The sequence below is a fragment of the Amblyraja radiata genome, chromosome 34, assembly GCF_010909765.2.
Source record: "Amblyraja radiata isolate CabotCenter1 chromosome 34, sAmbRad1.1.pri, whole genome shotgun sequence".
Classification (NCBI taxonomy): Eukaryota; Metazoa; Chordata; class Chondrichthyes; order Rajiformes; family Rajidae; genus Amblyraja; species Amblyraja radiata.
In genome coordinates this window covers 6,322,947-6,338,042 of record NC_045989.1, presented here as the reverse complement: position 1 = coordinate 6,338,042, position 15,096 = coordinate 6,322,947, and the positions used below count along the sequence as shown (strand labels likewise).

General features: G+C 49.3%; 1 protein-coding gene across 1 annotated transcript; it reads left to right on the top strand.

The window, feature by feature from the left end:
- The first annotated feature begins 1,464 nt into the window (after window positions 1–1,464).
- On the top strand, window positions 1,465–5,370 carry LOC116991641 (mesoderm posterior protein 1-like). The gene is made up of 2 exons (XM_033050402.1): window positions 1,465–2,151; window positions 5,172–5,370. Exons 1-2 carry the CDS (start codon window positions 1,534–1,536, stop codon window positions 5,229–5,231), a joined length of 678 nt encoding a protein of 225 aa, XP_032906293.1. The 5' UTR covers window positions 1,465–1,533; the 3' UTR covers window positions 5,232–5,370.
- Window positions 5,371–15,096: the final 9,726 nt, after the last annotated feature.

Below are 15,096 nucleotides of genomic sequence, written 5' to 3'. Positions count from 1 at the left end.
GCACCAAATATTCCCACTCCCTCTCCCCCTCTCTCTCTCTCTCCCTCTCCCTCTCACTCTCACTCTCTCCCTCTCTCCCTCCCTCTCTCTCCCTCTCTCCCTCCCTCTCCCTCCCTCTCTCCCTTTCTCTCTCCCTCTCACTCCCTCTCTCCCTCCCTCTCTCTCCCTCTCTCTCTCCCGCTCCCTCTCTCCCTCTCTCTCTCCCTCTCTCTGTCCCTCTCCCTCTCCCTCTCCTTCTCCCTCCTTTTCTCTCTCCCTCCCTCTCTCCCTCTCCCCCTCTCCCAGCACACATGCACAATGAAAGGTGATCTTTAGCATCAATGCCAGTTTAGGACACACACAGCTGGTGGCTGAAAATAATATTTCTAACATCAGAGCCAAATCCAGTCAGTGAAAGATCTCGGCAACCCCCCAAACCCCTCTCTCCTTCCCTGTCCCTCTCTCTCACCCTCTTTCACTCCCCTCTCTCTCTCCCTCTCAGTCTCCCTCCCTCTCTCTCTCTCTCCCTCTCTCACTCCCCTCTCTCTCTCTCTAACATTGATTCTTCCACACTTCCCAAGTGTGACAGATGGCACTTCATCTGAACCGCACACTCTATCAGAGCATATTAAGTAAGCAGCCGCTATCACGGATTCTCCACGGCTCTCTGGTTATCGAGGTAAAGCAGCCCGTTGTCCTTGCAAAGTTAAATTGCCTGTCCTGGCCTTCTGTTTATTGTTTATTCCTTTCGCAGGGAGGCTCGCACCGCCGGTCCACGTGCGGCAAGGAGAGGAATCCGTTCAGACGCCCCAGAAACAGACGGCTGCTCCTGTTCCATCATCACGTCTCTGGATTCGACAATCCCGCGGGCCTCTCTCTAGGAGTTACATCGGTCAACCGCGGAGAGGAGAGGAGAGGAGAGGAGAGGAGAGGAGAGGAGAGGAGAGGAGAGGAGAGGAGAGGAGAGGAGAGGAGAGGAGAGGAGAGGAGAGGAGAGGAGAGGAGAGGAGAGGAGAGGAGAGGAGAGAAGGGAAGGGAGAGGAGAGGAGGAGAGGAGAGGATAGGAGAGGGGAGCTGAGCAGAGAGAAGAGGAGAGAGGAGAGGAGAGAGCGGAGAGGAGGAGAGGAGAGGAGAGAGGAGAGGAGAGGAGAGGGGAGGAGAGGAGAGTAGAGGGGAGGAGAGAGAGGAGAGAAGAAGAGAGGAGCAGAGGGGAGGAGAGGAGAGCAGAATAGAGGGGAGCAGAGGAGCGAAGAGGAGAGGAGAGGAGAGGAGAGGAGAGGAGAGGAGAGGAGCGGAGAGGAGAGGAGAGGAGAGGAGAGCAGAGGAGAGGAGAGGAGAGGAGAGGAGAGGAGAGGAGAGGAGAGGAGAGGAGAGGAGAGGAGCGGAGAGGAGAGGAGAGGAGAGCAGAGGAGAGGAGAGGAGAGGAGAGGAGAGGAGAGGAGAGGAGAGGAGAGGAGAGGAGAGGAGAGGAGAGGAGAGGAGAGGAGAGGAGAGGAGAGGAGAGGAGAGGAGAGGAGAGGAGCGGAGAGCAGAAGGCCTCTGCAGATAAACACCATGGAGGTGGCAACACAAGCGGTTCTGGCCCAGCGATACGTGACATCCTCGGGTTTCGGGGCAGCGTTAGACTGCAGCTCTCTCTGTTCAGGGAACGGCTGGAACAGCACCAGCTCGGAGACGAACCGTTCCAGCGACTCGTCAGTGTCTCCCATCGCGTCCCCCCGCTGCGCCCCCGGTGACCCGTGCCAGGCTAAAGGTCGCCCGGAGGAGAAGGGCGAGAGTGGGCAGCAGGCGAGGAAGAGCCGCTCGCGCCACCTGGGCAGGGAGAGGCAGAGCGCCAGCGAGAGGGAGAAGCTGCGGATGAGGGGCCTGGCCAAAGCCCTCCACAACCTGCGGACGTACCTCCCCCCGTCCGTGGCCCCAGCCGCCCAGAGCCTGACCAAGCTGGAGACCCTGCGGCTGACCATCCGCTACATCGCCCACCTGACGGACGTGCTGGCCCTGGGCGAGCAGATGCCCACGGTGGGCGGGGGGCCGTGCCGGGCGGGAGGCCCACAGGGCTGGTGCCCCAACGCCCAGGGACCGCCAGCCCAGTGCCCGGTCTATCTCGGCGGCACGGCAGTGAACGGCGCCAGTGAGCTGGCAGCCGCCTTTCAGGACATCGGCCGCGGGCAGGTACGTCAACCTTCTCACCTCCTGCCATCAACCCTGGAAGATGCCCATCCCTTTCATTGATTGGGTCTATGGAGCGAAGGAAATAGGCAACGTTTCGTCCCGAAACGTTGCCTATTTCCTTCGCTCCATAGATGCTGCCGCACCCGCTGAGTTTCTCCAGCACTTTTGTCTACCTTCGATTTTGCAGCATCTGCAGTTCCTTCTTGAACCTTTCATTGATTGATTGAGAGGCACAGCACAGAAACAGGCCCTTCGGCCCACAGAGTCCATGCCGATTATCCATCACCCGTTCACCCCAGTTCCACGTTATCCCACTTTCCCATCCACCCCAGACACACTAGGGACAATTTAACGAGGGCTAATTAGCCTTCAAACCTGCACATCACCCAGCGATCCCCGCACATTAACACTGTCCTACACACACTAGGGACAATTTACAATTATAACAAGACAATTAACCTACAGACCTGTACATCTTTGATGTGTGGGAGGAAACTGTGGCACCCGGAGAAAACCAACGCGGTCATACGGAGAACGTGCAAACTCCGCACAGACAGCACCCGTGGTCAGGATCGAACTTGGGTCTCTGGCGCGGTAAGGTGCTGCGCCACCATAATAGATGACAAACCAAATGTGAATCCCTCACCACTGGAAGATTAGTTCCAGGCAAAAATAGATCACGTGAGAGCTTCCTGCATTCAGAGCCACTTTTGAAAAGGCCCAAGCATTCCTCTGGCATTTCTGTTGGTTGTTGGCACAGAAGGTCAGGTACAGTATCCAACACTAGCAACCCAGAGACCTGAACTCAAACCTCACCATGGCAACTGCGCGATCTAAATTTGATTCATGATTTGGAATTAGACAGAACCAACAAGTCGCACATGATGGGGATCCTGTTCGGCACGGACATCGTGGGCCGAAGGGCCTGTTCTTGGCCTCTGTTGGTCTACGTTCTATTACCACAAAACCACTGGACTGTGTTATCACCTTCTCCAGTTCCCGAACATCCTTAGTTTAGTTTAGAGATATACTAAAGCTCGGAAACAGGACCTTCGGCCCAACCGAGTCCACCCCCGACCAGCGATCTCCATACACTAGCCCTACACACATTAGGGATAATTTACAATTTTTACCAAAGCCAATTAACCTACAAACCTGCATGTCTTTGGAGTGTGGCAGGAAACCGGAGCACCCGGGGAAAATGCACATGGTCACAGGGAGAACGTGCAAACTCCGTACAGACAGCACCCGTGGTCAGGATCGAACCCGGTTCTCTGACGCTGTAAGACAGTAGCTCGAGCGCTGTGCCACCGTGCTGCCCAGTCTTTGACATTTCCATCCTGAGATCAAAAGGTGCTGAATATCTAGCTTTAACGTGCCTCTCATAATTTTAGACACCTTAACCATTGGTGTTCCAGGCTACGATGCTAGCCTGCTTTCACTGACGTGTGACCCTAGACAGTGATACGTCCTCTAATATTGAAACAGGAAAGTCACTCATTTCACAGGCCATAGTCTGGGGCCTATAAAATTAGTAACACCCTAATCTTGAATTAGAAGAGGAGTGGGGCTAAGGCAACAATGGTCCAAACCATTCCTTTCAATAACAGTCCCGACCTGAAAAGTCATCTGTCCATTCTAGGTGTCCGCAGCAGTAGGGTTGCTGCCTTACAGCGCTTGCAGCATCGGAGACCTAGGTTGGATCCCGACTACGGATGCTGTCTGTACCTTCTCTCGTTCTCTAGGGTTTTCTCCGAGATCTTCGGTTTCCTCCCGCACTCCAAAGACGTACAGGTTTGTAGGTTAATTGGATCGGTATAAATGTAAATTCTCCCCAGTGTGTGCGGCATTAGTGCGCGGAGATTACTGGTCGGTGCGGACTCGGTGGGCCGAAGGTACTGTTTCCACGCTGTGTCTCTAAACTTTTTCTCCCAGAAGGTTGTGAATTTGTGGAATTCTCTGCCTCAGAAGGCAGTGGAGGCCGTTTCACTGGATGCATTCAAAGGAGCGTTAGATAGAGCTCTTAGGGCTAGAGGAATCAAGGGATATGGGGAGAAGGCAGGAACGGGGTACTGATTGGGGTTGATTAGCCATGATCACATTGAATGGCGGTGCTGGCTCGAAGGGCCTGATGGCCTACTCCTGCACCTATTGTCTATGTATCTATGTATATGTATGTATAAACATTCCTTCCCCAGATGCTGTCAGACCCGCTGAGTTGCTCCGGCACTTTGTGTTTTACTCAATATTCCAGCATCTACAGTTCCTTGTGTCTCCATTTCTTCATCGTTGGTCAATTGAAGGGTAGGTCATGGAGTCATAGACTCTTACAAAGAGCATCAGTTCCTCAGGCCAGAACCCATTGCACAATAAAGATTCTGATCTCAATCCATCGCCAAGGGCAGGCAATGTTTACCCCACAGTGACGCAGTGCTGGAGTTGCTGCCTCACAGCGCCAGAGACCCGGGTTCGATCCTGACTACAGATGCTGTGTGTACGTAGATTTACGTTCTCCCCGTGACCTGCGTGGGTTTGCTCCAGGTTTACTGTTTTCCTCCCACACTCCAATGACGTACAGGTTTGTAGGTTAATTGGCTTCGGTAAAAATTGTAAATTGTCCCTAGTGTGTGCAGGATAGTGTGAGTGAACGGGGATCGCCGGTCGGCACGGACGGTGGGCCGAAGGGCCTGTTTCAGCCCTGTATCTCTGACCTAAAACTAAACACTCAATCCTTGAGAAATAGGGTGCGTTACCAAAATCGGAATAAAATACCGGAGGGGACTCATCAACCTTGGTATTGGAGTGGGCGGGATTTCAGGAGAGGTCGCACTCAGTGAAGATAGACACAAAAAGCTGGAGTAACTCAGCGGGACAGGCAGCATCTCTGGATTGAAGGAATGGGTGACATTTCGGGTCGAGACCCTTCTTCAGACTCAGTATGTTGAGAACTCAGTGCATCTTATCTGTACCATGCCGTCTGATAAAGTCACTCTGTAAATAACGTGCTTCCATCTTTGCAGAGTTTCACCGAGAACAATGCGAATCTGCAGCTGGTCCCTTGGTTTCCATGGCAACATTAAGACCCCCTTGGGGCCTTTACCGTATTCTGAGAAATTACTCATTTGAAAGCTCTATTAATTTAAGTATTTTTTTCATGTAGATGTTTATTTTGTTAAGCGTGTGAAAATTATTTTATATATTTTTGTTAATCTAGTTTTGCTGTCTGTATATTTGATCATCAAAGGCAATAAAGCGTTTTAAGTTTGGTAAATTTATCGTTGGTCTATTCTGAGGGAAAAGGCGTCTCGGAAGTTTCATTGAAAGAACGTTTGGGGTCAGATAGAGTGTAGAGTGTGGAAACAGGCCCTTCGGCCCAACTCGCCCATGCTGACCAACATGCTGGCCCATATCTGAGGAAGGATATGCTGGCGTTGGAGAGGGTCCAGAGGACGTTTAAGAGAATGATCCTAGTTACGAGTGGGTTAACGTATGATGAGCGTTTGACGGCGCTGGGCCTGTACGCGCTGGAGTTTAGAAGGATGAGGAGGGACCTCATTGAAACTCACTGAATAGCGAAAGGCCTGGATAGAGTGGATGTGGAGAGGATGTTTCCACTAGTGGGAGAGTCCAGGAACAGAGGTCATAGGCTTAGAATTAAAGGACGTTCCTTTAGGGTGAAGGGGAGAAATTTCTTTAGTCAGAGGGTGGTGAATCTTTTAGGAGTATATTCCCTAAATATACTCCTAAAAGACCCCCTTGATGCCCAGTGGCAATTTTTTGAACTACTGTGAAACATCTGTATATCCGTAGGCTGTTACTGCTTTTAAAGACAGACACAAAGTGCTGGAGTAACTCAGTTGGAGTAACTTGGAGAGCATCTATGGATAAAAAGGTTGGGTACATTTCAGGTTGGGACCCTACTTCAGACTCCGTCTTATTGTTGCTATTTACTCTACGTAGAACAGCAATTGGCCAGGTGGGTGGAAGAATGGTTGATGAAATTTAATACAGAGAAGTGTGAGGTGTTGCATTTTGGGACGTCGAACAAGGGCAGGACCTACACAGTAAATGGTAGGCCTTTGGGTAGTGTTGTAGAGCAGACGGATCTAGGAGTGCAGGTGCATGGTTCCTTGAAGGTGGAGTCGCAGGTGGATAGGATGGCCAAAAAGGCTTTTGGCACTTTGGCCTTCATCAGTCAGAGTATTGAGTATACAAGTTGGGAGGTCATGTTGCAGTTGTATAACACGTTGGTGAGACCGCATTTAGAATATTGTGTTTAGTTCTGGGCACCATGTTATAGGAAAGATATTGTCAAGCTTGAAAAGGTTCAGAAAAGATTTACGAGGATGTTGCCAGGACTAGAGGGTGTGAGCTATAGGGAGAGGTTGAGTAGGCTAAGTCTCTATTCCATAGAGCGCATGAGGATGAGGGGTGATCTTATAGACGTGTACAAAATCATGAGAGGAATAGATCGGGTAGATGCACAGAGTCTCTTGCCCAGATAAGGGGAATCGAGGACCAGAGGACATAGGTTCAAGGTGAGGGGGAAAAGATTTAATACAATTCCGAGTGATAACTTTTTCACACAAGCCACAGGTGGGTGTATGGAACAAGCTGCCAGACAAGGTAGTTGAGGCTGGGACTATCCCATTGTTTAAGAAACAGTTAGACAGGTACATGGATAGGACAGGTTTTGAGGGATATGGACCAAGCGCAGGCAAGTGGAACTAGTGTAGCTGGGACATTGTTGGCTAGTGTGGGCAAGTTGGGCCTGTTTCCACACTGTATCTATGACCTGTTGACTTGCATCACCAGCATGAAGAGATGTAGGATCTACCTTTGGAGAGGAGAGAGCGCGACTCTGCAAAGACTTCAGGACATGGATGGCAAAATTCATTGGAGAGAGAAGAACCTGTTGCAAATCCTCCAGGAATGTGCGAAGAAGACATTAGGCATAAGTTTGGGTTTCTTATGTTTATTATTGTCATGTGTACTGAGATACATTGTAATACATTCATGAACACCTAATCATGTAATACATTCATGAACACAAGCAACCCAGACTCAAGTACAATAAGTAGAGAAAAGAGAACTCTACAGAATGCAGAATATAGTTGTCAACAGTGTAGCACATTTAAAAAAAAAAATCAATTTATTGTCATTATTTCATAAGAGACAACGAAATGGATTTTCCTTACAGTCAAGTAACATTAAAATAAATAATAAATAAAACATATTTAAAAAAGCACAAACACAGAAGTCCACGACACAACATAACTGCACAGTGGCACCAAAGTTGGGGAAGGTACCATAGTCCAGCCAGACTCCCCGCCGATCTTCCCAGATGTTCACCCATGGTCGGGGCCTCCCGAGTACCCGCAGTCGCCACCACGGGCGGCCCGATGCTCAGGCCCTCACGCCGGGATGATGGAACACCGACGCCGAACCTCGACGGAGAACATCCTCAGCGACCCGGACCTCCAGATCAGCCACATCATTTGTGCTTGAGACATTCTACATGCACTCACTGCCCACCATCTTGGGCATTCGCTGGCAAGACGGGGTGACCAACATGGACGTGCTGGACCGGTCTGGCTTCACGGGCCTCGAAGCAATGATCATAAAGGCCCAGGTCCTGTGATCCGGATGGATGCATCCTGCATACCTTGTCAACTTCTGCATGGAGTTCTGTCACAGAGTCAAAGGAACCCAGGGAAACGCCCAAAGAAACGGTTCAAAGACTGCATCAAGCACCACCTCCAGCACGTGGGCCTAGCCCCAAAAGAACTGGAAACCTGTGCCAGTGACAGGACTGGCTGGCGTGCAGCCGCTAGGAAGGCGATTAGAAGTTTCAAAGACAATGGCCGAAGCCAACTTGTTGGTGTCAGAGACAGGAGGAAGGCTGCAGCCCTAACCCCCCCCCCCCCCCCCACACACACACAGCGGCCTTCATGTGCCCCCACTGCCCCCGTGTGTGTGGCTCGCACATCAGACTCATGCACAATTGACACAAGGTACGAGACTGCACAACCATGCTGACGTCACGCACAACGGGCCAGCTCCACCAGCACATCATTCCGGTAACAGAGTCAAGAGTGTTTCATTGTCATTTGTCTCAAAACGGAACAATGAAATTCTTATATCATTTGTGTAATTTATATATATATATATGAATACACACACAGGGTGGTGAATCTGTGGAATTATTTGCCGCACACGGCTGTGGAGGCCGAATCAGTGGATGTTTATAAGGCAGAGATAGATAGATTATTGATTAGTACGGGTGTCAGAGGTGATGGGGAGAAGGCAGGAGAATGGGGTTAGGAGGGAGAGATGGATCAGCCGTGATTGAATGGCGGAGTTGACGATGGGCCGAATGGCCTAATTCTACTCCTATTCCTTATTGCCTAATGACACACCAACACATACATATGTATATACACACACACACACACATATATATATATATATATATATATACACACACACACATACAGTATATATGCATATATATGTACACACAAAATGTTGCAGTAACTCAGCGGGTCAGGCAGCATCTCCACAGTAAAGGAATTCCTTTAATGTGGAGATGCTGCCTGACCCAGTGAGGTACTCCAGCATTTATGTGTTTGTCTTCGGTATAAATAAGCATCTGCAGTTTCACACACATACACATGCACACACACACACACATACACACACACATACACACACACACATACACACACGCACACACATACACACTGACACACACCCACACACACATACACATACACATACACACACACACACACACACACACACACACACACACACACACACACACACACACACACACACACACACACAGTGTTAGAATCTGGGGGAGTGGATGAGAAAGCAAGGAGAATAAAAATGGGATTCAAGTAGGATTCATAATAAGGGCTTGTTGATAGTCGGCACAGACTCTGAGGGCCGAAGGGCCTGTTTCTGTGGTGTATCGTCCCATAACTCTATTGGACTGATTCCTTGGACTCAAACTGGATCAAAGTTGTACCAGACCAGAGCAGCAGACAAGGTTGGCCACACAGAATAGTTTTTCCTAAGATAGACACAAAAAGCTGGAGTAACTCAGCGGGCCAGGCAGCATCTCTGGAGAGCAGGAATGGGTGATGTTTGGGATCGAGACCCTTGTTCAGACTGGGCCCTTCCTCTGGCCTTAGCCTGACTCTCGACGGTGTGGGTCCGTGTTACTCAGTGGACAGTAGATGGCAGCAAACAACTGCCTCAGATGGGGTTGTGGAGAAATCTTTTAAAATTAATTTCAGCTTCTTTTACATTACTTTGCTGGTGATGTCCACATGAAAATGAAAAAGATCCAGTCGTCAATTCTCTCACCAACACTTTCCCCATTCTGATTTGATCACATGTAATTCAGGATTAGGTTTATTGTTGCCACATGTGCCTGTGACAATGGTAAACTGATACCTAATCTTAAATCTACCGAGGTACAGTGACGAAGGGTCTGATGAAGGGTCTCGACCCGAAATGTCACCTATTCCTTTTCTCCAGAGTTGCTGCCTGACCCGCTGAGTTCTGGGGCTGTCCCACTGTACGAGCTAATTCAAGAGTTCTCCCGAGTTTCCCCTGATTCGAACTCGGAGAATTACGGTAATAGCCACTCGTGGGTACTCGGGGCTCTCGTGGATATTTTTCAACACGTTGAAAAATCTTCACGGGTCTTCAAATGTTCCCAATGTTGGGGGAGTCCAGAACCAGGGTCCACAGTCAAAGATTTAATGGGGAGCCCATTTAAAACTGGAGATTTTCATCCAGAGAGTTGTGAATTTGTGGAATTCAGTAGAGTAGAGTCACAGTGCCGTCTCACAAATGTACAACATCAATGGATCTAATTTACATATGATATCACAATACAGTGGAGACCAATTCACTGGATGAATTTAAAAGAGAGTTAGATAGAGCTCTAGGGGCTAGTGGAATCAAGGGATATGGGGAGAAGGCAGGCACGGCTTACTGATTTTGAATGATCAACCATGATCACAATGAATGGCGGTGCAGGCTTGAAGGGCCAAATGGCCTCATCCTGCACCAATTTTCTATGTTTTTCTATGAAACATCACCTATTCCTTTACTCCAGAGATACTACCTGACCCGCTGAGTTACTCCAGCTTTTTGTGTCTATCTTTAGTGTAAACCAGCATCTGCAGTTCCTTCCTACATGTAGAAACAAAGATGCTGGCTTATACCACAGATGGACACCAAGTGCTGAAGCTACTCAGTGGATCCAGGCAGCATCTCTGGAGGAAAAGGATAGGTGACGTTTCATGTCGGAACCTTTCTTCAGCCTGAAAAGAAGGGTCCTGACCCAAAATGTCACCTATCCTTTCCTCCAGATATGTTGCCTGACCCACTGAGTTACTCCAGCACTTTGTGTCTATCTTTGATGCCAAGACCATTACTTATCTGCATGCACATAATCCATATCCCTCCATTCCTTGCATATACATGTGCCTATCCAAAAGTAATTTAAATGCCATTATCGTATTCACCACAAAATCTAGTAAATGTCAAACCACAACTATGTCACTTTTTAAATTTTCTGGATGGCTTCAACTCAAATCACTTTATTTATTTTTTCCTTTTGACAACTAATCTTTCCCACCTACATCTGTCAAACTTCGATAGGCCTGGCGTGGTTTCCAATGCCGACTTGTGGACACCCATATTTATCTCCAGTTCCCTCTCCTCTACTTTCAGTCTGAAGAAAGGTCCCGACCCGAAACGTCACCTGTCCCTTTTCTCCAAAGATGTTGCCTGACCCGCTGAGTTACTCAAGCACTTTGTGTCTATCTTTGGTATAAACCAGCATCTGCAGTTCCTTCCTACACAGGTGACCTTTTTCTACACAGGTGACAAATCTCCTCAAGGTGTGCCGACTATGAAAAAGTTCTCCTCCTCTCTCTGACGGTCGTAGTGTGAGACCCTCTCTCACTGCACCCCCCTCTGTGATTCATTCTGCTCTCTGGATCATTATGGGCTCCACCCTACCTTGGTCATCTGTGGCCGGCCCTGCATTGTTCTGGCCTTTTCCAACCTCAAGTCCCCTCTCCACCGCCTTCAGTCTGAAAAACGGCCCCGACCCGAAACGTCACCTGTCCTTTTTCTCCACAGATGCTGCCTGACCCGCTAGGTTACTCCAGCACTTTGTGTCTATCTTCCATGCAAACGAGGTGGTACAATCAGGGGGGCACTAGCAACTGCTGATGGTGGAATCCTGAGCAAAACACAAAGTATTGGAGATACTCAGCGGGTCATGCAGCATATGTGGAGGGAATGGACAGACAACGTTTCTGCTCGGACCCTTCTCTAGGCTGATTGTTGTTGGGGAGGGGTGGGGGAGGGTGGGGGGGCGGGGGGGGGAGAAAGCTAGAAAAGTACTGGGGGTGGGAGTGACAAGTGGATACAAATAAGGTGGAGCCAAACTGAGCTGGGCTGGGACGGGCAGACTCACTCACTCACTGGGTCCATGAAGCCCCTCTCCCTGTGACTGCCTTCCTCGCCCACACACTCCTTCTGATCAGCAGCACCTGTAGTCAGGATCAAACCCAGTTCTCCGGCGCTGTGTGGTAACAACTCTACCGCTGCGCCACCGCGCTGCCCTTGGTGAAGTTGTGGACACTGATGAACTTTAGTTTAGTTTAGTTTAGAGATACAGTGCAGCAACAGGCCCTTCGGCCCACCAGGTCCGCGCCGACCAGCGATCCCCGCACATTAACACTATCCTACACCCACCAGGGACAATCTTTGCATTTATACCAAGCCAATTAACCTACAAACCTGTACGTCTTTGGAATGTGGGAGGAAACCGAAGATCTGGGAGAAAACCCACGCAGGTCATGGGGAGAACGTACAAACTCCGTAAAGGCAGCACCCGTGATCGGGATCGAACCCGGGTCTCCGGCGCTGCATTCGCAGTAGGGCAGCAACTCTACCGCTGCGCCACCGTGACTGCCTTGTGTTGTGTTATTACTCTGAGACCAATGTCTCCCTCCCTCCTGTCCAATTGACCAATTCCACAAGCACGGGACTCTTTCTCCTGGACCGTCCATACGATGCCTGTTTGCCAAGACTCAGAGAGTTTGCCTTTCACCTCTGAGTTACATGCTAGGGTCTCAGCATCCACTCCAGGGACTTCACTATAGTATTGAGGGACATCTGCATTGTGGAAGATACACTGTGGGTCTCAAGATAAAGTGAGAGAGATGGTATTGAAGCATCAGAGGCCCTGAGCTGAGCACCACAGAGTAGATGTTGAGAAGTGTCCACAAGTGGGGAACAGCAGTCATAGAGTCATAGAGCGTGGAAACGGGCCCTTCGGCCCAACTTTCCCCTACCAACCAACATGTCCCAGCTCCACTCGTCCCACCTGCCTGCGTTGGGCCCATATCCCTCCAAACCTGTCCCATCCATATACCTATCTAACTGTTTCTTAAATATTGGGATAGTCCCTGCCTCTACTACCTCCTCTGGCAGCTGGTTCCATACACCCGCCACGTTTTGTGTGAAAAGGCTACCCCTCCGATCCCTATTAATTCCTATCCCGTAGTCAGGATGGAACCGGGGTCTCTAGCACTGTGAGGCAGCAACTCTACCGCTGCGCTCCTAATTCAGTATTCAAATTACTCTGACGCTGTGGTTTGGCCGGAGTTTGCGTTCTTCAAGCACACACCTCTGGTGATATGTAGGTTTGTTCATTAGATATCAGGGTGGAATATAATGCAGCTTTAGTGAGTGCTCTGGTGGGGAACATCGAGGACCAACACTACTGGCGTCTAACGGTGCTCAATATCAAGGAGGCTTGAAAACAGTATCCCGCAGGGAATGCATTTAATCATGTGAAATGATTTGTTTTCAGGCAGAGCTGATGCTGAGTGCAGACCAGAGTGTTCTGGCTATCAACGTTTCTGTCTCAAACAGGTCAAACTCACCAATGCCCAGGGGGAAATATTAGCTCAGCACACAGCCTTGCTCTGTGCTTACGGTGAGAGAGGCTTTTTATAAGTGTCTTGCTCTAAGTTCTCAGTTGTCATTTCTCTATGAACGCACCAGCCAACCCCAGGTCTGACCCTGTATCATACTAATGTTGGAGTTTATGGAGTGGGTTGCTAAATATTTTCAGCTTTCGAGTATTTCTCTGTACAGCACTGTCTATAATCTTTCCTTTCCCCTCTCCCCTGACTCGAGTCTGAAGAAGGGTCTCGACCTGAAATGCCACTCATTCCTACTTTCTGGAAATGCTGCCTGTCCCGCTGAGTTACTCCAGCGTTTTGTGTCTATTTTCTGGTATTTCTATCTGTACGTACCAGGGCGGCACGGTGGCGCTGCGGTAGAGTTGCTGCCTTACGGCGCCAGAGACCCGGTTTCGATCCTGACTACGGGTGCTGTCTGTACGGAGTTTGTACGTTCACTCCGTGACCGTGTGGGTCTTCTCCGGGTGCTCCGGTTGACTCCCACACCCCAATAATGTACAGGTTTGTAGGTAAAGATTGTAAATCTTCCCTAGTGTGTAGGATAGTGCTAGTGTACGGGGATCGCTGGTCGGTGTGGACTCGGTGGGCCGAAGCTGTATCGCTGAACTAATCTAAACTACACTATACTAAACTAAACTAAACTAAACTATCCTCCCTGGCTACCTTAAAGATGCTGGGTGGGGAGAAACAGCAGGGTGAATGGACATGGGTTCCTTTGTACCTATCCAAATCAAAGGCTTACTTTATTGGAGCGACTGGGCTTGTACACTCTCGAGTTTAGAAGGATGAGAGGGAATCTTATTGAGACATATAAGATTATTAAGGGTTTGGACACAGTAGAGGCAGGAAACATGTACCCGATGTTGGGGGAGTCCAGAACCAGGGGCCACAGTTTAAGAATAAGGGGTAAGCCATTTAGAACGGAGACGAGAAAACACTTTTTCTCAAAGAGTTGTGAGTCTGTGGAATTCTCTGCCTCAGAGGGAGGTGGAGGCCGTTTCTCTGGAAACTTTCAAGAGAGAGCCAAATAGGGCTCTTAAAGATAGCGGAGTCGGGGGATATGGGGAGAAGGCAGGAACGGGGTACTGATTGGGGATGATCAGCCATGATCACATTAAATGGCGGTGCTGGCTCAAAGGCCTACTCCTATTGTCTATTGCCTATTGTTTATTTTTTACATTGAGGGGTTGAGCTATAGGGAGAGGTAGGGCAGGCTGGGGCTATATTCCTTGGAGCGCAAGACAATGAGGGGTGATTTTAGAGATGGGTGTAAGATCACGAGGGTAATAAATAGGGTAAATGCCCAGGTTCTTTCACCCACGGTTTGGGAATTAAAAAAAACAGAGGACATGGGTTCAAGGTGAGAGGGGAAACATGTAATAAAATTAAATTTAAATTAAATTTCTTTATTTATATAGCACATTTTTAGTCAACTTGCATTGACCCCAAAGTGCTTCACATAATTACATCCACACACACAGGCAAAGGTGGGTGAAGTGTCTTGCCCAAGGACACACACAGGCAAAGGTGGGTGAAATGTCTTGCCCAAGGACACAACGACAGTATGCACTCCAAGCGGGATTCGAACCAGCTACCTTCCGGTTGCCAGCCGAACACTTAGCCCATTGTGCCATCTTATTTTACCACATAAAGGTTGGTGGGTATATGGAATGAGCTGCCCAGAGGAGATAGTTGAGGCAGGTAATATAACAATCTTTAAAAGACATATGGATGTACTGTGTAATTGGATAGGATAGGTTTAGCGGGATGTGGGCCACGGGGTAATGGGGAGAACATACAAACTCCTTCCAAATGTGAACCCATGTGTGTCACCAGGAAGAGGAATCCAGGCGAAACATCATACAATATCCTTGGTGCCACCCTTGAAGAATCCAAACAGACCAAGTATCCTGGC